The 25,407-nt window shown below is 40.6% G+C and overlaps 1 protein-coding gene across 1 annotated transcript; it reads left to right on the top strand.

Annotated features, from left to right (window-relative positions):
- Window positions 1-10,589: 10,589 nt before the first annotated feature.
- LOC110560620 (taste receptor type 2 member 7) lies at window positions 10,590-11,528 on the top strand. The gene has a single exon (XM_021656610.2). It carries the CDS (start codon window positions 10,590-10,592, stop codon window positions 11,526-11,528), a length of 939 nt encoding a protein of 312 aa, XP_021512285.1.
- Window positions 11,529-25,407: the final 13,879 nt, after the last annotated feature.

Raw genomic sequence — 25,407 nt, 5'->3', positions numbered from 1 at the left:
TCCAGTCCTGTTCTTTCCCTTGAACAACCTTTGATGTCTATCCTATTTGCTCTTCTGAATGAGAATTAAGCATCCTCTCTAGGGTCCTCCTTAGCCTCTTTGGATCTGTGGATTATAGTATGGTTATCCTGTATTATATGGCTAATATTTACTTATAAGTGAGTATATACCACGTGTGTCTTTCTGGGTCTGGGTTAGCTCACTCAAGATGATCTTTTCTAGTTCTGTCCATGTGTCTGCAAATCTCATGATGTCCTTGTTGTTAATAGCAGAAGAGTATTCCATTGTGTAGATGTGCCACAGTTTCTTTATTTATTCTTCAGTTGAGGGACATCTGTGTTCTTCCAGATTCTGGCTATTATGAATAAAGCCATTAAGAACATAGTTGAGCAAATGTCCTTGTTGTATTGTGGAGCATTTTGGGGTAGATGCCTAGGAGTAGTATATCTGGGTCTTGAGGTAGAGCTGTTCCAAATTTTCTGAGAAAGCACCAGATTGATTTCCAAACACTCTCTTAAGAACAAGAGAGGGTAACAAAAAATAAGGAACAAAATACCCACCCAAGACAAGACCAGATATCAGCACCTAGAATTAAAATTTTCACAAACCCAGATCCCTAGTTGCCAACGTAAAAACACAATTAATAACAGCCAGGACACTCTTTGGTCTCCCCACCCCCCAAAGGAGGAGCAGTCCTGTTAGGCCACAGAGGAGGGCTTTGCAGCCAGTCCTGAAGATACCTGATAAAACAGGATCGGATGAATGGGGAGGAGGTCCCCCCCTATCAGTGGACTTGGAAAGGGGCACGGTGGAGATGAGGGAGGGAGGGAGGGAGGGAGGGTGGGATTGGGAGGGAATGAGGGAGCGGGATACAGCTCGGATACAGAGTTAATAAAATGTAACTGATAAGAAAAAAATAAAATTAAAAAAAAAAAATAACAGCCAGGACAATATGTTTTCACTACGGCATAGCACACCTTGGAAACATTCACAGAGCAATGGAATCAAAGTAGAAATAAATTCATGCATTTATCATCAACTGATTTCCAACAGAGGTGCTAGCACAATGTGGAGAAATTATACACTTCAATTTTATGTGTGCATACAGTAGAATGAACCTAGATGCTTTATCATACAACAAATAGAAGTTAGCTAAATGGATCAAGACAAACACAAGAGTATAGCCCTGAAATTTATGGAATAAAACAGGTGGAAAAGATTGATAGAATTGGTCCGTGGGACAAAATAAATATGACTTAGCAAGCACAGGGAATAGACGCAAAAACAGACAGGTGGGACAACATGAAAATGAAAAGTTTCTTTGTAGCAAAGGAGACGATCAGCAAAGAGGAGACATGACTGACATATTAAAATAAAATATTTGCATTCATCTGGTAAAGGTTAATATCCAAAGCATAAGGATCTCAAGAAATTTGTAGCAATTACTTGGCATGCTCTTTGTGAATATAAAAATGTGCCCCTTCAGAGTAGAACTGAGTACTTCATGAATGCTGTCAAATAACAGCAAAAGGTGAAAATAATACATATTTTAAAGTATCTATCATACTTTAGCAGAGCCACTGAAATGAGTCCATCAGAGTGATACCTGAAATGAGGTGTTCTGTCTGCAAATATATTCAATACTAAACAATTTTGTATTATTCTAACAACCCATAGTAAGGATGTTGGCGAATGGACCCTTTGACTAATAATTGGATTGATTTAAATGAGAAGTAAAGAATCTCCTCTGTAGACTGCATCCTGACCACTTACTTTCAGAAAGCAACTGATTGGTGCAATGGTACTTAGTGGCATTATATTAATCTTGCACCCAGAAAGTTCTCATCCAGTAATGTCATTCACCCATAGTGTCTAGACAGTCCCCAAATGCTTAAATGTATATTTTGGCACTGTCTTCGTGACTTTTATGTCCTCCCAGTAGTCAATTTTTCTTACCCACTTTTTTTTTTTTTTTTTTTTTTTTTTTGGCTGAAGTGGAAAATTGACAAATAACTCATTGGCCCTTTTGAGATACTTTACAATTTCTTTGCTGGTCATCCTTAAACTACCAACCTGTAGCCTTAAAGCTATAGGAAGATACATCACCAAACTGTTCATCCCTTGAGGGAAAAAAAAAAAAGGAGAGGAGGTAGGGTGGAAGTATATCTGGTCATTAACTTTGTTTAAATCATTTATTGTACCACTGGTAGTGTGTGTGTGTGTGTGTGTGTGTGTGTGTGTGTGTGTGTGTGTGTGCTTTAATCATATCCCTACAGGAGCATAATAAGCCGGTAAAACTCAATGTGACGGTTTGTATAGACCCCTGCATAGAAGCCTGTGTGTCATGAATATTGTAACTTCACTTAAGTTTTTATTTATTGTGTTTCTTCTCTTTTGGTGGCCTTTAACTATCTCATACAAAAGTAAAAGTTAGTTCTAGTGTTTTTGCGGAACTATAGCAAATTCACTATCCCTTGGCTTACTTCCTCCCTTTAGTTTGGGAAAATAATAAATTACAACAGACATCTATCAGTGTGCTATTTGGTTTCTCTTGCTGTAACAACTACCATGACCAAAAGCAGCTTGGGGAGGAGTTTCTTTGTCTTACTTGCCTGCCATAGTCCATCACTGAGGAAAGTCTGCACAGGAACCTATAGTCAGGAACTAAAGAAGAGACCATGGGGGAATGTTGTTCCTGGCTTGCTTCCCTGCTTTGCTTAACTAATTTTCTTATGCAAACGAGACCCAAATACAGCAGCAGCTAACACCACCCACAATGGACGGCGCTGCCCACGGTAGACCAGGTTTTCCTACATCTCTCAGCCATCAAGAAAACTCCCCCCAGAGTCATTTCTAGATCCCAGCCTGACAGCAACAACCCTCAACTGAAATTTCCTCTTCTCAGTCGATTCTAATTCATGTAAAGATGATTTAAAACTAACCAGAACCATCAAGACACTGACATACAGAAACAGAGTTGGCACGATGTGAAATATTAATTGCATGAGTGAGATTAATAGCATTTTGTAATGTCTAATACAAAACTTTTCCTAGAGGGCAAGTCAGAGCCCAGAGCCAGGGCAACATAGCAAGACTCTTTCAAAAACAAAACCAAATGGGGCTGGAGAGATGGCTCAGTGGCTAATAACACTTTCTACTCTTGCAGAGGACGAGGGTTCAGTTCCCATCATCACATGGCAGCTTACAAATTATGCACATAAAAAATAAATAAATATTTTCAAGACATCAAATTTTCTAATATGTCCATTTTATATTTTGTTAATTTTGGATTCATGTCATCATGTGTGATCAGGCCCTATTACTAAATTAATGAATACATATATCTCTTGGGCACTTTTACAGTTCAAACTGGCTCATCTTTCTTAATATTTTTTGCTAATTTTTGAGAATTTCATGCATATTTTGATCACATTCACTCACAAATCCTCTTTTCAGTTACTCCCTATCCCTCTCTAACTTCTTTTTTTTTTTTTTTAATTTAGCAACCCATAGACTCCAATTCATGCTGTCCATATAAACTCTTGGCCTGGGACCATCCAAGGGAGTATGGTTGACCTAAACACACTCATTTTTATATCCCGTGGTCTCTAAGAAGTTCTGTGCTCATTGGTCTCTCTTTGTCTTTTCAGTACAAATGTGGGGTATAAATTGCCTAATTCACTTCTTCAGGGATTTTAATTTTGCCTGTGGTAAACTGCATCAGTGTTACACTTACAAAACATTTAGATAAGATGCTGTCATAGGGATTGTAAAGTCTTTATTCGAATATTAGAAGGTGTGAACACCCAAGAATTATCCTATTAAAATATTATATGATAAAGTACTTCTCAGAAATTCTAAACAAGAATTAGTCTGTATGTAAAAGAGTAAGAGTTTGAGGTTGTTCATAAATAGGAAATCAATATCATACCCTTTTACCTACCCAAGGCTCAGGAAACATCGGAGAAGAGAGTGAAACTATTATAAGAGCTGTAAGTGTATAAAAGTAACTTTTATTCTCCTGATGTAATTGTGGTCTTGGAGGCTTAACTGCCACCTTCTGTGGCTTAGTCCTGGAAGTTTCTGGCCTCTGTACAATCTAACGTAGGCCTAGAAAGTTTTCAGCCTCTGAGACTTACTGCTGAATAAGCAGTTTCTTGTTTTATTCTGAACTCTGACTGGTTGGTTCAACTCAGCTTTGCTGAGTTGTTCTCAGCTGTTCAAACTCCTCTCCTAGATGACTGACTTAATCTGGCTTCTGTCAGCTTCTAACTGAATTGTTCTGCTTGGCCTCAAAGTAACTTTAGTAATATGTTCTAATATTCCGTATACATCTCATTCTCTGGCTCGCTCTGTCTTCACTTGTGTCTAGTTAGTTGCCTCATCAACATGTCTCTGTAAAAGTATCCTGGTAAAACTGTCTCCTCTCTTTCTCTCTCTGTGCTGCTCTCTTTGGCTTCAGCTGACACTGCTGACTTGCACTGGCCTCATTAACTAATCCCACTGCACTGCCTCTCAACTCACTGAATCAACGTTTTGACTAGAATTCAGAAATATTTCTGTTTCCTGAGTGCTGGGATTAAAGGCATGAACCACCATGACTGGACCTAAGCTTTTCTTTACCCAAAATTTGCTTTATCCTAGGCTGGCCTAATACTCAGTAATCTGCTTGCCTCTGTCTCTGGGAATTAAAAGTGTGTCTGTATGCCAGCCAGATCACACAGACCTAAAAAATGTTTGGATATGACAACAGTGAAGCAGTGTTTTCCAGACAGTAGGCAAGCCACAAATATGAACTCACAGTAATTATGACAGCATGCAAAAAATTCATGCAAGCTCGAACCAGACAAAATCTCAGCATGAGAGGGACATGAATGTTGACATAGCCCCACCCCTAGATGAAGAAATATTAAGAATTGATAGCTGAGAGTGGGAGAAATAGTTTTCTTTAAGGGTGTAACCATTGGTAGTTCACAGGTTCTGGGAGCTGGACCCACACTCAAGAGTATTTGGATAACACAAATTGGACTCAATGGACTTTAAAATAAAAGATAGCATGAAGTTGGCAACTGGGTGGATAGAGAGGTCAGGGTGGGTCTGAAGGATTTGTGAGGAGGAAGTGATCAAAATACACTGTATAAAGTAAATAAACATCTTAAAAAGCCAATTTTGGCATGGTAAATTTGATCTTCCCTATGCTGCTAGAAAGAATAAGTCTAGATATTAAGATGAAATTTGATAGTGAAGAAGATAGAACAGATATTGAAATATGAGATTTTACATCTTATTTCCCAAATATAAAACTATCCTTGAAGACATTGTTCATTTTGATAGATGTATTGAGGATAATTGCAATGTGAAAAACAGCATATATATACTGTGAGGAATTTAATTTGGCAATCATCATGCATCTGTGATATCAACACCCCATCATGACAATTGGCACTTCCAATACCTTCCAAGGTGTCATGAGAACATTTTACAGGAAAAGGAGATATCTAAGGCAATCAATAATCTTTTCTATCATGACTCATTTACCTTATTATATTTCACATCATAATTGATCAATAAATGTGAATTTACCAGTAAGATGGCACATCAAGAAACATTATAAAATCAGCTATGGAAGCTCATATCTATAACCTCAGCACTTGGAAAAATGACACAAAAGGATTTCTGTGACATTTGAATCCAGCCTGGGTTACCTAGTGAGTTCTAGGGCAGCCTAGGCTACAGAGAGACTCTTTAGTTTGAGATTTCATTTTATACCCATCAGAGTGACCAAAATCAATAAAAACAAGTGATATGTCATGCTGGTGAGGACATGGAGTAAGGGGAAACACTTATATATTGCTGATAGAAGTACAAACTTATACAACCATTATGGAAATCAGTGTGACAGTTTCTCGGGACAATGGGAATCAATCTACCTCAAAATCCAGCTATACCACTCTTGGGCATATACCCAATGGTTTCTTCATTCTATCATAGAGACACTTGCTCAACCATATTAATTACTGCTCCACTCATAATCACCAAAAATTGGGGGGAAAAACTAGATATCCCTCAGCAGAATATAAAAAGAAAATTTGGTGCATTTACACAATGGAATATTCCATTAAAAAATGAAATTTCTCTAAAGAGAATGAAACCCTAACCAAGGACAATGCATGGAGAGGATCTAAAACCCTGGCTCAGATGTAGCCCATAGACTCCGTCTCCAAATGGAGTTCCTTAGTAAGGTTCCTGCTCCCCTTTCACTGCTCACTTTCTCTGGCATGAATTCAGTGGCAGATTCTCTGATCCCCTCCCCCTGGGGGGTGCAGCCTTGCTTGCCAGGCCACAGAGAAAGACAATGCAACCAGTCCTGATGAGACCAGATAGGGTAGGGTCAAATAACAAGGGAAGAGGGTCTCCCCTATTATTGGACTAGAGGAGAGGCATAGGGAGGAGACAAGGGAGGGGGCTACAGCTGGGATACAAATTGAATAAATTGTAATAAATGATAATAATAATGATTAAGAAAAAAATAAAAATTTCAGGTAAATGGATGGAACTAGAAAAAAAATTCATTCTGTGTATGGTAACCCAGACCCAGAAAGATAAATATTATCAGTCCCTTAATCAACAGCCATCAAAGAAGCTTCCTCTTGCAAATGATGGTAACAAACAGAGACCCACAGCCAGAAATTCCACAGAGAGTTTGGGGTCTTGAAACTCTCAGTCTTAAATGTGATGTCTCTACCAAATCCTTCCCCTCAGTGCTCAGGGAACTCTTGGGAACAGGCCTCAGAAATACTGTAAGAGCCAGCAGAGATGGAGGACACCAAGAAAATGGTGCTCTCCAAATGAACGTGATCAATGCCCATATGAACACCCAGAGATTGAGGCATCAAGCACAGGCCTGCGAAGGTCTGCACCAGGTATTTTGTGTATATGTAATGGGTTAAAAGTTCAAACTATTGAAAGGATCACATGTTACTCGTAGATTTTATTCTGTCTCTAAACATATTCTGATGCATCTGTTTTAGCCTTCTTAATTTAGTCTCAGTAAAATTTAACTATTTTTTTTTCCTCAGATAAGAACCATGAACGTTTGAGGTCTCTCTAAAAAGAGTGTTACACCCTGCACACCTGTTATTCTGGATGTGTTTTTATGCAGTACCTGAAGAGAAAAACCCCTGAGATGCCTAAATAAGTCACAGTATTTACCTCTGGTGGAGCTTTCCCAGGCAGAGCAGTGGGAAGCAGCCATGACCTCCACTTTGAACGAGTTTTTAAAGGTTATCACTGCAACTATAATGTATACAGAAAGGCAGCTGTAAGCGTTTGCAGCAAGTGTTCTTCACAGAAGCAGAGCGACAGCAGCTCAGTGGTCGGGCAGTTCTCACAACCGCTTGGCCAGGGACATATTGCACAGGAAGTTATGCCTGGTCCAGATTCAGAGAGTCATTTCCTCTAAGAGCTTACCGTGCATTTATGGTAGGTCTAGTGACCGGAGATCAGTTTACTCAAGATAATTTTAGCACTTACAGTACTCTTAGGAACTTTGCACAAGTAGGCATAATTATAGTTCAGTAGTCCACTACATTGTAAATGTAGAGGTCTTGGTGTGGCTCTCAATTGTGATAGTGCTTTTAAGATTGATCCATGTTGGACAGATCAATCATTTCTTCTTTTTAAACACCAAAACGTTTTTATGGATAAAATTTGTCCATGAGCTGATTAATGATGTCTGGGCAATTTCCAGGATTGAGAATTATGATATGCACCGTAACCACCCAAATATCAATAGATCTGTAGACATATACATTCTTACCTGGTGGATAACTTCCAGGACTGGGATGCCTAAGTCACATGTTTAGCTTTTTAAAGAAATGCCCTCTTCACTGTCATCACTGTTTCTTAGAATGCACATTGCTGGGATTACCTCAGTGTGACACAGATGAAAGCCTCATGGTTCAGCTGCTTGTTGACAATTGACATTGCCAGAGTTTTGCACTTGTTTGCATTCATTGAAATCAATCTGGCAGATATGCCGTGCTACCTTACCATGGTGCTAATTTCTTTATCCAAGTAATACTTATACTGACAAGTAACATTTCATGTGCTTATGTGATAGTCATATCTCTCTGTGACAAAAAAAATCTCACCAGTGAATGTTTAAATCTTTCTTCTAATTAAAAGATATATTTTCTATTTATTGTATTTTCATAATTTTTTATATTCTAGATGTGAGCCTTTTGTGAATATGTTTGCAAAAATGTTTTTGTTCAGCCTGTGGCCTATTTTTTCATTTTTATTGCAGTGTATTTCAACAAAAAATTGAGGTTTAAAATGTAATAAAATACAATGTGTTATTTAAGAAAAAGAGGAAAAGAAAGAGTAAGGAGTGAGGCATTATAACATTAAACTAGGGTTCTGTATAACACAAATAATGACTTTTAAAAGTTGGAGAGCTGACCCCAGCCCAGCACCACGTGGCCCAGGCAAGCAGAATGAGCCAAAGTTGACCCCAGATACCCAGAAGCCCTAAGATACCATTAAGATAAGCAAGTAAGTGGTGCAAACATGGAAGAGAATGAGAAGTAAAATAGTGTGTGCTCGGTGAAGACAAGGAGAACTGGAGACGAGGGGATAAGGAGGAACAGCCTGATGCCACCTGGGACCATGGCGAGGTCCTGGCCAGTGCTGCCACCGAGGGCTATTCCTGGGTCCGTGGTCCTGCAGTCCTGCAGTGTCAGGGTCTCTTAACTACCAAAGTCTATGAGGATGACTGTGCTCTGAGCTATGTTGATTTCTGAGGGCTGTGCAGAGCTGGCCCCACCCCTTCACATCTGCAGCATTCAGGAGAGCCGCCCCTACACCTTGCCTAGGCAGTACAGGTGGTTTGGTGGCATGGGTGCAGGTGAGCTGGCTCTGCCACTTGTCTGATATGTGGTGGTGTGCGGGAGGGAGAGATGCTTCTGCCCCACCCCCCCCTCCTCACCTGTGGGACAGGCAGGAGAGCTGTCCCAGCCCCTCACAGGCTGTAGCACCCAGGAGAGTACCCTGCACCTCACCTGAACAACACAGTAGAACTGTCCCTGGTAGCATGGCCACAGGTGAGCCAATCCCAAAGGCGTGAGAGTGGGAGAACTGGTCCTGCCCTTTGCCAGTTGTGGTACTGGGTAAGCTAGTGCAGGAGAGCTTGCCTTGGTGATGTGTGAGTGGGAGAGCTGGTGGACTAATGAGCTCAGCTCCCACCCAGGCCCAGATCCAGGGACCTGAGTTGGCACACCCCAACATCTACCCTTTCTATGAACTACTGGACCACATGAAGGGACTGGTCCTGAAGATCAAAAGCTGCAGAATCTCCATGACATAGGGCAACAAATTGATATCAGAGAGAAGTCCTGGTGAGTATCTAGTATCTAAATAGCACAGCAGAAGCCAGAAGCCTCCAACCAGACCAAAGACTCATTGCAATAAACATTTGCAAGATAGAATAGACAGTATTTTCTTTAAGGTTGGCAAATACAAATGAGCTAAACATTTTAAATGTAACTTTTACATATGGCTCTCCTGATTGTTTCATAGCTGCTCTTATTGCATGTAGTTTATTATAAGTAAACTATGCCAAAAATGCAAAAAAACTGATGTGTGGTCAAAAGTGGGACACACTGTAACACACTACAGCTTCCACAATGATAGGGGTCTTTTGTTGTTGGTGGTGGTGGTTTGGTTTAGTTTCACTTTTTGTGTATGTGGTGGGGAGCAGTCGCAAGGACAGGGGTTGGATACCAAGGGCTGTGAAGATGAGTGGGATCAGGTTGCATGATGTCAAATTCACAGAGAATCAATAAAAATACTTTAATAGAGAGTTAAAGTGTACAGTTACTTTTGTTACACTTTCTTAAAATGTCCATTTCTCAATGTGGAGCTAAATTTTAAACTCTTTAATAATAAACAGCATGATTATCCACCAAGATGGCAGTCTTCAATTAATTTCAGTTGCTGCCAGTTTTCTAATTGCTAGAAAGTTCTTGAGAGTTGGGTTACCTAATATAATAGAGGACATCCAACTAAATTTAGCTTCAGTACTTCCTAAAAGTTTTGATCTCTTGCTACATTCTAAGTTTTAAAATATTCTATAAAAATGTTCAGTGTTTATCTGAAATTCACATTTAATTGAGTACCCTACATTTTTATTGATTCAATCTAGCAGCTGTGTTGGAGTATGAATCCCAATTTTGTAAAACTTAGCCTCAGATAAATAGCATGGAACCAAGGAAAGGAATTGGGTCAATTTGCATCTTAGGAAATAGTAGCTCAGCCTAAATCAACTGTATGTAGAAAAGAATGGTCTCTGGTGAAGACAAACAGACACACAATACCCAGGCTATAGATCATCAAACACACTGTTTGTAAGACTTATTGAGGTTTAGACAAACTACCTACAATCTCCATGTATGATTCCAGTCTTCATCACAAGACAGACTACAACTTAAAGAGGTAAAGGCAAGAACAGTAAACTCTAAACAGCCAAGTAGAGAGACCAAATTACACCAAGTCAGCCAGAAACTATTTGGATACTTCTCTACTTAAAAATGACATACAAAGTGGATGCTACCTTAATGCTTGTAGCTGTTGGGGAGGCCTTGGTAGGGATCTTAGGAAATACATTCATTGCACTGGTCAACTTCATGGGCTGGATCAAGAATAAGAAGATTGCTGCTGTTGATTTAATACTCACAAGTCTGGCCATATCCAGAATTTGTCTACAATGTATAATCTTATTAGATTGTTTCATACTGGTGAAGTATCCAGACACCTACAACAAAGGTAAAGAAATGAGGACCATTGACTTCTTCTGGACACTCACCAACCACTTAAGTGTCTGGTTCGCCACCTGCCTCAGCATTTTCTATTTCTTCAAGATAGCCAACTTCTTCCACCCTCTTTTCCTCTGGATAAAGTGGAGAATTGACAAGCTAATTCTCAGGACTCTGCTGGCATGCTTGATCCTCTCCCTGTGTTTTAGCCTTCCAGTCAGCCAGAATTTGAATGATGATTTCAGACGCTGTGTCAAGACAAAGGAGAAAATAAACTCTACTTTGAGATGCAAAGTAAATAAGACTGGACATGCTTCTGTCAAGGTAAATCTCAACTTGGTCATGCTGTTTCCCTTTGCTGTGTCCCTGGTCTCATTTCTCCTTTTGATCCTCTCGCTCTGGAGACACACCAGGCAGATGCAGCTCAATGTAACAGGGTACAAAGATCCCAGCACAACAGCTCATGTGAAAGCCATGAAAGCAATAATTTCCTTCCTTGTCCTGTTTGTTGCCTACTGTCTGGCCTTTCTCATAGCCACGTCCAGCCACTTCATGCCAGAGAGTGAATTAGCTGTAATTTGGGGTGAGTTGATAGCTCTGATCTATCCCTCAAGCCATTCGTTTATCCTAATCCTGGGGAACAGTAAACTGAAACAAGCATCTGTGAGGGTGCTTTGTAAAGTAAAGACTATGCTGAAGGGAAGAAATTATTAACAATCTGGACATTTCTGAAGAAAAGCTAACTTTCTAAGAGAAAGGAAAACGGGGTCATTATCGTTCATTCTTACATGAATATTGCTTTCATACGGTGACGTCCTTTTAACAAACTTAAAAATGCAACTTGGAAAATTGTATATACAACAGCTTTGCATGTCTCCATCTCTGTTTCTCCCTCTCTACAGAAATGACATTAAAAAACAATATTTCAGAACTAATTATAACAAGTAGCCACAGAGGAGAGGACATTTTCATAATCAGTTCTGAATCACTCCTCCAAATGCAAAGCTGACTGACAAATTCAAAACAGCTGTAACAGCAGGCCCCTGTTGTTTGCATTCTTCTGAAAAGCAGCTGGTTTGTTCTCACTACCATACATAGAGTTTTCTTTTCTTTTTTTTTTTTTTGTTTGTTTGTTTGTTTTTGTTTTTGTTTCCCTAGGTTATTGAACTATGTCCATGGTTGGAGAAGAATCAAGCAGCAAGTGACAATTTGTGTTTTGAAGACAGTTCTTTATATATCTGGATATTAGTCCTCTATCACATGTAGGGTTGGTGAAGATCCTTTCCCAGTCTGTAGGCTGCCGTCTTGTTTTGTTGACAGTGTCCTTTTGCTTTAGAGCCTGAGCTGTTGATGTTCAGGGAGTTGTCTCCTGTGCCAAAAAGTTTGAGGCTCTTCCCCACTTTTTTTTTTCTTCCCCACTTTTTTTTCCAACAAATTTAGTGTGTCTGGTTTTATGTTAAGATCTTTGATCCACTTGGACTTTAATTTTGTGCAGGGTGATAAATATGGGTCGATTTGCATTTTTCTACATGTGGTTCTCATCATGTGATTCTAGGTGGCCTGGAACTTGCTATGTAGACTAGTCTGGCATCAAATTCACAGAGATCTGCCTACCCCTTCCTCCCAGTGCTAGGATTAAAGGCATCACTGCCAAACCTGGCTCAAAGTGGCAGTTCTTAATAAATGTTTCAGAAATATATGCTCTACTAGAAATTATCACTGAGTATAAGCATGTTTAAATGTAAATTGTGATTAAATATTATATTACATTTTGAAATTGTTTGGAATTGTAGACCAATAAATGAAAAACATTCTAGAATTGGGGGAGCAAGTTACATATAGAAACTTTCTAAAACAATCTTATTGACTGCATATTGAAACAAATTTCTCCACAAAAAACACCTATAAATTTGCTTCTGGACATCTAGACTGTACCAGGCAGTGATTATAATGACAGGATATGGCCTTCAGTATGGAAAATAGAATAAGTTATACCAAACCTGGTACGTTTATTGCAAATAGCTAAGGTATAAAACAAGACTAGACATTCATCAACAGATGAATAAATACAGAAAATATGTATGTACACAAAGAAGTTTTATTCAGGCATAAAGAAGAATGAAGTTATATCATTAGCAAAAACATGAATAGACTTGGAGATCATTGTGATAACTGAAATAAGCCAGACCTGGAAAAACAAAACCTGTTATTTTTATGGATGGATGGATGGATGGATGGATGGATGGATAGATAGAAAATAGACTTTTAGGGAGGGTAAAGAAGCCCAAAGGACAGATAAAAGATATAGGCAAGCATACTGGTAGTAAAAAGGAAAAAAACAAATATTGAGTGCTCCTCATATATGGAACCTAAATTTAAAACTCTGTGTGTGTGTGTGTGTGTGTGTGTGTGTGTGTGTGTGTGTGTGATGAAAGCAAAATGGGACTACTTGGAAAAAGAGAAGGACCAACATGAAGAGGGGATGACAATAACAAATAGTAATGGTATAAGTAAAATAGCCTGATTTACACATAATTTTCTGTGCCTATTAACATAAGGGTAATATATAGATTACATCTACATATATATATAACTAATGAAAGAAAAGAAAATGCAAGGCCATGAAAGGAAGGAAGGAAAGAAAACAATTAAAGGAAAAGGGAGGAAATGATGTTACATGAAGAAGGACCAAAAAAAAAAAAAAGTGAAAGAAATGTGGCCAGGGATGGAGGAGTTCAGCTATGGAGACCACAGTGTGGTGAGACATATCTGTGACTCCAGCATGTGACAAATAATAGAGGGAGTTCACAAGCAGTCTGGGCCACACAGTCAGACCTTGTTTCAAAAGATGAGTGAGATTAAGTGCATAGAAGGGTTTAGAGGGAAGAAAGAGAAGATGGAAATAATGTAATTATAGTATCATTTCAAACAACTAAGAAGTTATTTTTTAAAAACCAACTAGGATCAGAAGAAGAAAAAGAAACCCTCCCCTACCAGTGGACTTGGGGAGGGGCATGCATGAAGAAAAGGGAGGAAGAGAGGGATTGGGAGGGGAGGAGGGAGGGAACTAGAGGAGGGATACAAAGTAAATAAAGTGTAATTAAAAATAAAATTAAATTAAAATTTAAAAAAACTGTAAAAAAAAACAAAAAAAAAACCAATGAGACAAAAATGGCCTAACAAGTTAAAGGTGCTTGGTTCATAAACCTAGCAATATGAATTCATCCTTGCTAGGATGAAGTTGGCCTCTTTCAGGAAAGCCTACTTCCTCCGTGTGTATTGTAAGTCATGTGGGAGGTTTTTTGTTTTGTTTTGTTTTTTTAAGTTAAATAGTAGATTTTCGAAGCTTTTTTTACTGTAGCAACAATGACTGTTTTTAGACTTTGTTTATGAGGATTCAAAGAATGGACCACAGAAAGCACAGAATCCCTTCCTGGTTCTGTTCCTTGCATGCTCAGTAGACAGTCATTCATGTCTTGAATGTCTAAGTATCAGATACTGTTCTAGGTGCTGGAAATGCATATAAGATGTCATAAAGCCCATGGTCTTGTGTCATCTACAGCCACAGAAAACATGATGGGAGACAAATAATAATCAAACAGACATGGTTACGAACCATAATTACACGACTGAGATAACTAAAGATGAGGAATCACCTTTCACTGAATCATGATAGATCTATATCCGTAAAGTAAAATCAGAGCTGTTCTGATTGTCAACTTGATTAGGCTTGGAATCAAGCGTTTGGCATGCCTCCGGCATGTCTGGGTGGGTATTTCCTAGAGCTAATTGAGGAGGGAAGGCTGGCAGCCAGAAGCAAGGTGATCTGAGTGGAAGGTGGGGATGGATTTGCCAGCCCGTCTTCACTATTTGCTTGTGAGTTACCCCACTACTGCTGCTTCTACCGCGATCCTTTGCTAACATTGGAGCCTAGACTTTTTTCCCATCCTTCCAAAGTTACATTGAAGAGGAACGACTTTTCAGGTATCCTGCAGCCCTTCAATGCCAGATTGAAACTGCTGAGGCATGCATTCTCACAGGCTGAGGAGCTGCTGGGTCTTCTGCCTCACAGTGTGCCGGCATGTATCACTAGACAACCCAGTCTATGTCATACAAACCAAACTAGGAAATCATGATTGTAGTGTATATGCAGTCTACCAGTTCTGTATCTCCAGATAACTCTGATTAACGCTATGGTACCAGAACTGGGGTCACTGCTGGTAAAAACCTGTCCACGTGGTTCTTAAATCTTTGGGACTGGTTTGCAGGAGTGTGGAAGAATTTGTAACTTTGAACTAAGAAAGCACTCGAATACTGTGAACGGAGCTTAAAGGATTAGTCTAGTAGAAGCCTGAAAGATAAAACTGCTGGAAGAAACAAAGATAATAGACGCTTGTCTCCTGGTATTTTGGAGTGGAACAAGTGCCGTTTTGGGACTGGGAGAGAGGCCATTGATATGACATGAAATCAAGAGCCTGGCTGTATTCTTCCTGTGTCCTGAGACCTTGAGGAATGTTAAAATTAATGATAATGATCTAATCTGTTTCTCACAGGAAAATTTCAAGACAGGATAGCATTCAGGTTAAGTCAAGATTACAGAATACCATTCTGATCCAGGTCTATAGTAAAAGAGAGGAAAACATAAAGCAGAAATGTTGCACACATTTTTAAACTATATTATTTAGGATATTTAAACATCTACCTCCCATCCACCAACCCTTTAACCATAAGTAGGAGAGACAAGGTTAGTGGGGAGAAGGAGCACAGACCTCTTTATTTCTCCTGGCTGTTTAGGGTTGATGGGTTCTGTTGGAACTCTATCAATGTCCATTAACAGCAAACACAATAAGGAGTCTCATCCAAACTGCTGCATTGAAATGCTTCTCTCTGTCTATCTCCTCTAAGCCGCCACACCCATTTATCTCTGGTCTCTCCAACTGCTACTCCTTCTTTTTCTGGGCTGCCATATTTATATCCCTCAGAGTCCTAGACCATGCATTTCTCCATGCTGGATGAGGCAGGCCATTACCAGCTGGGAAAGACCACACCCCGCAGGAGGCAATGATCAGCTGTCGACAAACTAAAGCCCAAATTAAAATCCCACACTTGGAATTAAAACCAAAAAAACTTAGTTATATAACATAACTGACTTTTTAAAGAAACCAATGCTTCCATTACACAGAAAGATAAGAAAAATTTGAAATTTGCCAAGAAAAGGTATGTGTGCGATGTAAATTCAAGCAAGGAGAATACAAGAGATATTTCACTGGATGGTACCATGCCCTGTGATTAAAGTCAAAAGGGAACTATAATACTCAACACAGATAGATTGAAAAAATGCCCCAGGCTCTTCAAGAATGGATGTATGGGTCACCCCTCCAGACAAAAAGCCAAAACCTGATTAGGTAATTGATTAAGGTAAAAGAGATACAAAATAGATAGAAAAAGAAGGTAGTTACAAATAACAGTTAAGGTCATGTGACTACAGAAATAAGAATTATAATTGGCATAGTCCTGTTATGTTTTCTTAAGATTTCATATGTATATGTACACACTATATTAAGCAGATTTTCCTGTCTTTTTAGCATGCAATAGAGCAGGGATTGAGATAATGTTCATAGTTAAGAGTTGTACATCTATACTGTCAAATTTAATTTTTAATTTTTAACGTTTTTATAAATTACAGGTTATTCACTTTCTATCTCAACTGTATCCCCCTCCCTCATTTGCTCCCAATCCTACTTTTCCTCCCTCATCTCCTCCCATACCCCTTCCCAAGTCCACTAATAGGGGAAGTCCTCCTCCCCTTCCCCATGACCATAGCCAATCAGGTCTTGTCAGGACTGGCTACATTTTCTTCCTCTGTGGCTATGGACTCTTTTGGGATTAGTCTTTTAAAAATTAAATTTATGAAAGTAGTGCTCTATTCATAAATTTAATTTTTAAAAGACTAATCCCAAAAGAGTCCAAGATGGTGGCAACCAACACGCACCTTATCTGAGGGGCACAGGATCTGAAACTCTGAAATTGATGAGTGGAGGAGCAGGTGAAACCAGAATATCAATACCGAGACTTCCTGGGCAAGAGGGGACTACCCGTGAGCTGGATCCAGGACACCCATGGACGTCCCCAGGGACTGAAAGTGGCAAATATTCAACCCCCCTGCACTTCCCCTTGCCCCCAGCACAGGCCTCCCTACTCAGTGGAGGCAGCAGGGATTGCCCCAAGCACAAGCCTCTGTGCTGGATGACTGAGACAGCAGAGGCAGGCCTCCCAGGTCTGCAGCTGTGGCAGGAAGTTGTATGGGCCAACCAGCAGGTGGCTGTAAGGGCATCCCAGGCCTTAGCAGCTATGGGGTGGTGGCTACCCCAAGCAGGAGCCTCCATGCTCGGTGACTGGGCCATCAGAGGTGGCTACCCTAAGTACAGGTCTCTCTGCCCAGCGGCCAAATGGTAGATACCAATGAGCTAATAATGGATCTCCTATACTCTCATTTGCTCCTGTAAGCCCAAATCTGAGAGTAGAGAACAGGGGGATCCCCTGTGCTTTCCAATTATGCCTACAAGCTAGTGAGTACATCTTCAAGTGAGTGTGTGCAGAGCCCCAGATCCAGGGTCCCTCTACACTAGCAGCCAGACATATGATCATTCCCACCCACACCCCCACTGTGGGCAACATAGGGATTCTTGGGACAGCATTCTTAACATTGAAGCTTCTGTTCTGTGGGTCTACCAGTGGAGTCCAGGCAAAACGTTCCTGAGCCCAGACAGATTCAAGTACCAGGAGGACAGTATGACAGGCCTATAGGCCACTGAGGCATTCAGGGCACCTGCACATATACATTGCACCCTAGAACAGTGCCAGCACCCCCTCCTGCACCTGAGTGCCATATTCCAGGCATCTGCATGCTCTATCACCCTGTCCCTCAAGGCACACTTCCACTCACACACCCACGATTGCATACATGCACCTGCCACCTTCCTCCTTTAACTACAGCTAAAACACCAACATCCATTCTCACACTGGTGGACCTCTTTCATCTTCCTGAAGAATATTCCAGATGCCAGAGACAGATGGGCCCAGTCTGAAGTACAGACTCCAGGAATAAACAGCAAAGGTTATGGATAAGCAGATGGCTAGAGGTCAACTTAAAAACACATTCAACAAAAATGAGGACAACATGTCTTCACCAGCAACAACAAAAATCAGTGGATATGCTAATTCTTCAGAAACACAGGAAAATGATCTCAAATCTATGCTTATCCAGTTATTAGAGGCACGTAAAGAGGAAACAAATGAAGCTCTCAAAGAAATACAGGCAAATAGAGCCAAACAAACAGAGGCACAAGTAGTGGCATATAGAGAGTGAAACTAACAAAACAATAGAGGCCATCATGGAAAGGCAGGAATCCACATTCAAACAGATGAAGGAAATGGTGCAAGACATGAAAACAGAAGTAGAATTAATAAAGAAAACACAACAGAGAAACCTCTGGAGCTGGAGAACTTAGAAAAAAAGAGAAGGAACCACAGAATACAAGAGATGAAAGAGAGAATCTCTGGTGCTGAAGATACAATTGCAAAAATTGACACACCTCTGGGAAAAAAAAGGAAAATTGGAAAAGTTCTAAACACAAAACATCCAAGAAATCAAGGATGCCATGAAAAGACGAAATCTAAGAATAAGAGGAATAGACAAAAAGAAGATTCCAGAAAATTTTCAAGAAAATCATAGAAGACAATTTTCCCAAATTAAAGAAAGAAATGCCCATAAACATACAAGAGACCTACAGAACACATAGAGTAGACCAGAAAAGAAACTCCTCAAATCACATAATAGTCAAAACACTAAATTTACAGAACAAGTAAAAAATATTAAAAGCAGCAAGGGAAAAAGGCCAAGTAACTTATAAAGGTAGACCTATCAGAATCACACCAGACTTTTCAATGAAAACTATAAAAGCCAGAAGGGCCTGGGCAGATGTCATGCAGACTCTAAGAGACCAGAGTTGCCAACCCAGACTACTATACCCAGCAAAGCTCTCAGTCAACATAGATGGAGAAAACAAAATATTCCATTACAAAACTAAACTTAAACAATATCTACACAGAAACCCAGCCCTCCAGAAGATGCTAGAAGGAAAATGCCCATCCAATGAAAACAACTACAGCTAAGGATATAAATAACAACAAAGAATTAAAAGAAAACAAACATTGAAATACAAATACAGTAACAACACTGACTCCAAAAAAAAAAAAAAAAAAAACAACTAACATTCATTGATCACTATTTTCTTATTTTCTATCAATATCAATGGAATCAACTCTCCCATAAAAAGACACAGACTAACAGAACGGCTGCAGACACAGGATCCAACATTCCGCTGCATCCAAGAAACACACCTCTGCAACAAAGATAAAACTGAGAGTAAAAGGCTGGAAAAGGTGTTTCAAGAAAATAAAAAAGACAGAAAACAGGCTGGGGTAGCTACCTGAATAGCTAATAAAATGGACTTTCAACCAAAATTAATCAAAAAAGATGAGGAGGGGCACTTTATTTTCATCAAAGGAAAAATCCACCATAAGGACCTCACAATCCGGAACATCTATACCCCAAACACAAGAGCACCTGCATTCGTAAATGAAACATTATTAAAGCTCAAATCACACATTGATCCCAACACCTTACTAGTGGGAGACTTCAACACCCCACTATCACCAAGGGGCAAATTATAAAGACAGAAGCTAAATAATGAAATAATGACATTTACAGAGGTCCTAAATCAAATGGACCTAATAGATGTCTACAAAACTTTTCACACAAGCTGGAAAGAGTATACTTTCTTTTTAGCACATCATGGAACCTCCTCCAAAATTGACCATATAGTACAGCACAAAGCAAGCCTCAACAGATACAAGATCAAATAATCCCTTTTATCCTATCAGACCACCATGGCCTAAAAATAGACCTCAACAACATCAGAAATAATGAAAAGCTAACACACTTGGAAACTAAACAACTCTCTACTCAATGACAGAGAAAAAATGAAAAAAGAAATTAGAGACTTCCTAAAATCCAATGCAAATGAAGGCACAACTTACCCAAACTTATGGGACACAATGAAAGCAGTGCAAAGAAAAAAATTCATAGTACTAAGTTCTTCCAGAAAGAAGTTGGAGATATCACATGCAAGCAACTTAATGGCACATCTAAAAGCCCTAGGGGAAAAAAAAAAAAAGAAGAAGCAGAGACACCCAAGAGGAGTAGATGATTGGAAATAATCAAACTCAGAGCTGAAATCAATAAATTAGAAACAAAGAAAACAATTCAATGACTCAATGAGACCAAGAGCTGGTTCTTTGAGAAAATCAACAATATACACAAACCCTTAGCCAAACTAACTAAAAGGCAGAGAGAAACCATTCAAATAAGCAAAATAAGAAATGAAAAGGGGGGCATAACAACAGAAACTGAGGAAATCCAAACAATCATTAAGCCTTACTACAAAAGCCTATATGCCACAAAATTTGAAAATCTAAAAGAAATGAAAAACTTTCTTAGATTCCATTTACCAAAGTTAAATCAAGATCAGGTAAGTAGATAAAATATTCATATATCGCCCAAGGAAATAGAAGGTAAGTAGATAAAATATTCATATATCGCCCAAGGAAATAGAAGGTAAGTAGATAAAATATTCATATATCGCCCAAGGAAATAGAAGGTAAGTAGATAAAATATTCATATATCGCCCAAGCGGTCATCAAAAGTCTACTTTAAAAAAAAAAATAGCCCAGGGCCAGATTTTTTCAGCACAGAATTCTACCAGACCTTCAAAGAAGTGCTAACTCCAATCCTCTTCAAACTATTCCACAAAATAGAAACAGAAGGAACATTACCAAACTCATTCTGTGAAGCCGCAATCACCTTGATACCTAAACCACACAAAGACGCAACAAAAAAAAAAAGAGAGAACTTCAGAACTTCAGACCTATCTCTCTTATGAACAGGGATGCAAAAATACTCAATAAAATACTTGCAAACCTAATCCAAGAACACATAAAAGATATCATCCACCATGACCGAGTAGGCTTTATCCCAGGCATGCAGGGGTGGTTCAATATACGGAAATACATCAATATAATTCTCCATAGAAACAAACTGAAGAAGAAAAACCACATGATCATCTCCTTAAATGTCAAAAAAGCATTTGACAAAATTCAACACCCATTCATGTTTAAAGTTTTGGAGAGATCAGAGATACAAGACACATACATAAACATAGTAAAGACAATATACAGCAAGCCTATAGCTAACATCAAACTAAATGAAGAGAAAGTTAAATCAGCCCCACTGAAACCAAGGACAAGGCAGGACTGCCCACTTTCTCAGTATCTCTTCAACATATTACTTGAAGTTCTAGTTAGAGCAATAAGACAAATAAAGGAGATCAAGGGAATACAAATCAGAAAGGAAGAAGTCAAAGTATCAAGATTTGCAGATGATATGATAGTATATGTAAGCAACCTCAAAAAATTCACCAGAGAACTCCTACAGCTGATAAACACCTTCATCAAAGTGGCTGGATAGAAAATTAACTCAAAGGGGGATCCAAGATGGCGGCCATCAGCGCACACCGTTTCTGAGAGGCAGAGGATTTGAAACTCCAAAATTGGTGAGTGGAGCCAGAAATTAGACGTTCTGGCCTCCTGAAAGAGAGGGGACACCACAGAAGTAGAGTACATTTAGATTCACAGCAGGTGCGTACTTCCCTGGGAACGGAGAGGGGCACTTCCCTTGTTCCAGCCTCCCTCCTCAGGGGGCCTGACCCACAGAGCCAATGAGCTGAGCTGTATCTGCCTGCCGAGCACCCACCCAATTAGCTCTCATCCTCGGAAATCTCGCCCTCAGAACACCACCCCCCTCGTGAGTGCCTGCCCACAGAGTAAGTGCCCAGTGGCTGCTGGCCAAGTCCCAGATCCTCAGTACAATCTTTCCTGGGTCCCACATCTGCGAGCCGCAGTACTGGTTCCACAGGGCCTCCCAGCCAGTGACTGTATGGACCATCCAACCCCTCAGTGGCAGATAGCCATCAGTCCAGCCACCAAAGCCCAGCAGACCTGAAAAAACACCCAGGTACACCAGGTGTTGGGCCACCTAGGTCTGTGGACCACTTTTGTGGCTACCCAGGACTTCCCAGCAGGCACTTGGGCACTCCAGTTCTGCAGCCACAGCTGGACTCCCTAGTTCAAAGGCTGCAGCACCACAGAGCTGACTGAGCTCAACCTACCATATTTGACTCAGCAGGTCCAAACCTGCCAGTAGAGAACAGGAGGAACCCCTGTGCTTTATGATTTGACCTGCTAGAGAGTGAGTGCACCCTCAAGCACCTACAGAACCCCAGATTCAGGGTGCTTCTAAGCTAACAGCCAGATATCAGACCCCTCCCAACCACACATCCACTGTGGGAAACAGAAGGTTTCTTGGGGCATGAAAGCCCCTGTTCTGTGGATCTACCAGTGGAGTTTAGGCAAATAACTCCTGGACCTCAGTTAGAGACATATACCAGTAACCTGTAGGCCACAGACATACTCAGGGAATTTGCACCCATGATCATCACCAGTGCTTGTGATAGCTTAAGCGCCTGTGACCCCATTGGAGCCTGCAAGGCACCCCTCTCTCATACTGAAGGCCTCTACATTCTCTAGCACCCTGTCCCTCAGAGCACACTTACACACAAACACACACACACACACACACACACACACGCTTGATTGCATTTGTCCTTCAGTGCCCGAGGACTTTCCTCCCACAGGTACAGCTGAAACACCAACACACACACTGAAACTACTGGATCTCTCACATCTTCCTGAAGAATTCTCCAGACACCTGAGAAAGACCAGTCTGATCTGCAGAATCCAGGAACAAACTGAAGGCTATGGATAACCAAATGACCAGGGGACGGTGAAAGAACACATCCAACATAAATCAGGACACACAATTGCTAGGAAACTGGCCCAGATAGCCCCTCTCCCCCCAGGACAGCCAAACAAAGGAAGCCAGACCATTAATGGTTTGTGGGCCTTCCTATAGCCAATCAATTCACTTGCCAGGCATGAATTCCTCTGCTTTGGGCACCCTGGGAGGGACTAGAATCTTCAAATCAACCATCTAACTTGAGCACGAGTCTCTCTACTCTCAACAGGGTGTGAGCTCAAGCTATAGGTTGTAATAAAAAGATCCTCATGTGTTTTGTAACGAACTGACTCCTAGTGGTCTTTTGGGGTCTCACAATCCAGGCACAACAATGGTTATGTATTTAGTTGTTCTATTCTTACGCAGATAGGGGATATGGCTGTGGTATCTCTGTCTGCTTTGTAATCTGCCACATGTTTTCATCTCATTAGACAAAACATACAGAGATAACCAACTCTGAGTTTTATTCCAAGCTAGTCATTTCTCTGGGTATCGGATAATTCTAGCTCAGATCAAGAAGAGAGCCAATCAGTTAGAATGATATAATGTGCAGATGAACTTAATCTTTATTTTTTAAGATTTAATTTATTTTTATTGATGTATATACGTGTGTGTGTGCGCGCGTGGGTGTGTGCATGTGTGTACCTGGGTGCATGCACGTATGACTACAAGTGTACATGGGGGACAGAAGATGGTGCTTGGGCCGCTGGAACTGTAGATACAGATGGTTGTGAGACACATGACATGGTTATTAGAAACCAAACAGGTTCTCTGCTAGAGCAGTAGGTGTCAATAACATTTGAGCCATCTCTCCCAACCCTGAATCATTAGCTGTTTTTTATTTTTACTTTTATTTTTTATTGATTCCTCTATTTATTTTTTTTTTCAATGCAGTTTATTCAGGAACCTTGAACAATCCTCAGACCCTGGGGAAAGCCAGCCCACAACTTAAATAGCCTCTGGGTAGCCAACCCAGGCGTGCCACGGGGGCAATGCAGATAGGTCCACATACATGGAAGCAAGCCAGATCCTCAGCCTTAGCCAAAGGTGGAATTGTTCCTGACAGAGAGCACTCACCATCGGGAAGGTGGAAGGCGGAAACCAGCTCCATCTTTAAGGCATAGCATTCCGCAGCTCTCTACAGTTCCCCCTTTTTGTTTTAGACGCATCAGGCAAGAGTAGAGGTCTGATCTCTGATATTAGAAATAAATTGGGACTTTGTACCGATGTTCATTTAGGTGTCATCCACCCAAAGAGCATCAGACCTGTCTGATACCTTTTTCTCAGAGGCGGGACCTGGGGCATCAACCCGCATGCAATCAGACATGCTCTTCTCTGGGTCCAAAGTGGCTGACCCTGAGTGCAGTGCTTAGCCTCGCATCCTGAGCATATCATTTTAGCTTTTTATGGTATCCAACCATGCTTGGGGAGACTGTCCTGCTTCAATGGCTGTAAAGGCCGGAATGATCATGGCTGCATCACACTGTTGTGAGACTCTAATCTTGCATATATACCACAGGCAAACCAAGGAGACCAACACCAGAAGGCCTGCTAACACTCCCATGCCCGCCCATTCCTTCAGATGATTCATGGCTGCAGCAATCCATGTTGATAATCCTGTGGCTCGTCCTGCGTCCACTATGGTAGAATTTACTGTGACAATGGCCACTCTCAGCTGCTCCATCGTAGTATCGAATTCTCCAGTCCAATTACCTAAAATATAGCTCGACAATTGTTTAGACAGATTTGCAGCACAGGAAAAATTCTCATGTTGTATGCTAGTGACACAAAGTCCAGCATACTTTCATTGACAGCCAGGTTGAGCGATTTGCCATAGGGTATCAATTTGCTCCTGCAAGAGGTCAATCCTCTGATTGACCACCATCAAGCTTCCTTTTAGTTGAGCATTAATTCCTTTATGTACAACTAAGGCATGAGCTACATTGGCTAAATGATTATTCAGGGTCTGAGCAGTCTGCCTAGTGTGACTCATGGCTAATGCCCTGGTGGTAGCTCCAACAGCCGCCAATGAGATGGTAGTAACAATGGTGGCTGTAGTTCCAAGATCCCTTTTCTGTCTGAAGAGAGTCATAGCGTGAGGGGCATCAATGGGCACAGGCACCCAGTGAGGCATGCGAGTAACCAGGGCATACCTAAATTTACTAGCATTCCAGCATTGGGCAAAAAAGCAAGTATCATTACCACAATTACTTGGCTCTATCTGGCTAATAATGAATAAAAATGGGGGATATAGACAAACAGGTGTGGGCTTATAGGAAATATTATGAGAAGCCTTAACCCCTCGTTGGAACATCCTGCGTCAGTTCTAGAACTAGCAGTGGTGGTGTCCGAGCTCTGAGTAGGTTCAGGAGACCATTGCCCCCAGGGGCGAGACGTGCTCCATGCCAATTGACTAACTCCATGTTTTCCTCCAATTTTGAAAGTCATTTAAGGTTCTTAAATTATTTTTTCCCTTTTTTTAAAAATTTTTCATCAATTACACTTTATTCATTCTGCATCCCCCCATAAGCCCCTCCCTCCTCCCCTCCCAACCCCACCCTCCCTCCTCCCTCTGCTTGCATGCCACTCCCCAAGTCCACTAATAGGGGAGGTTCTCCT

This window comes from Meriones unguiculatus, chromosome 5 (genome assembly GCF_030254825.1).
Source record: "Meriones unguiculatus strain TT.TT164.6M chromosome 5, Bangor_MerUng_6.1, whole genome shotgun sequence".
In the NCBI taxonomy this organism is placed as follows: Eukaryota; Metazoa; Chordata; class Mammalia; order Rodentia; family Muridae; genus Meriones; species Meriones unguiculatus.
This window is presented reverse-complemented; position numbering and strand designations above follow the sequence as displayed.

What these genes read in the sequence shown, in the direction of transcription:
- LOC110560620 (XM_021656610.2), top strand. Translation starts at nt 10,590, where the DNA reads ATGACATACAAAGTGGATGCTACCTTAATGCTTGTAGCTGTTGGGGAG.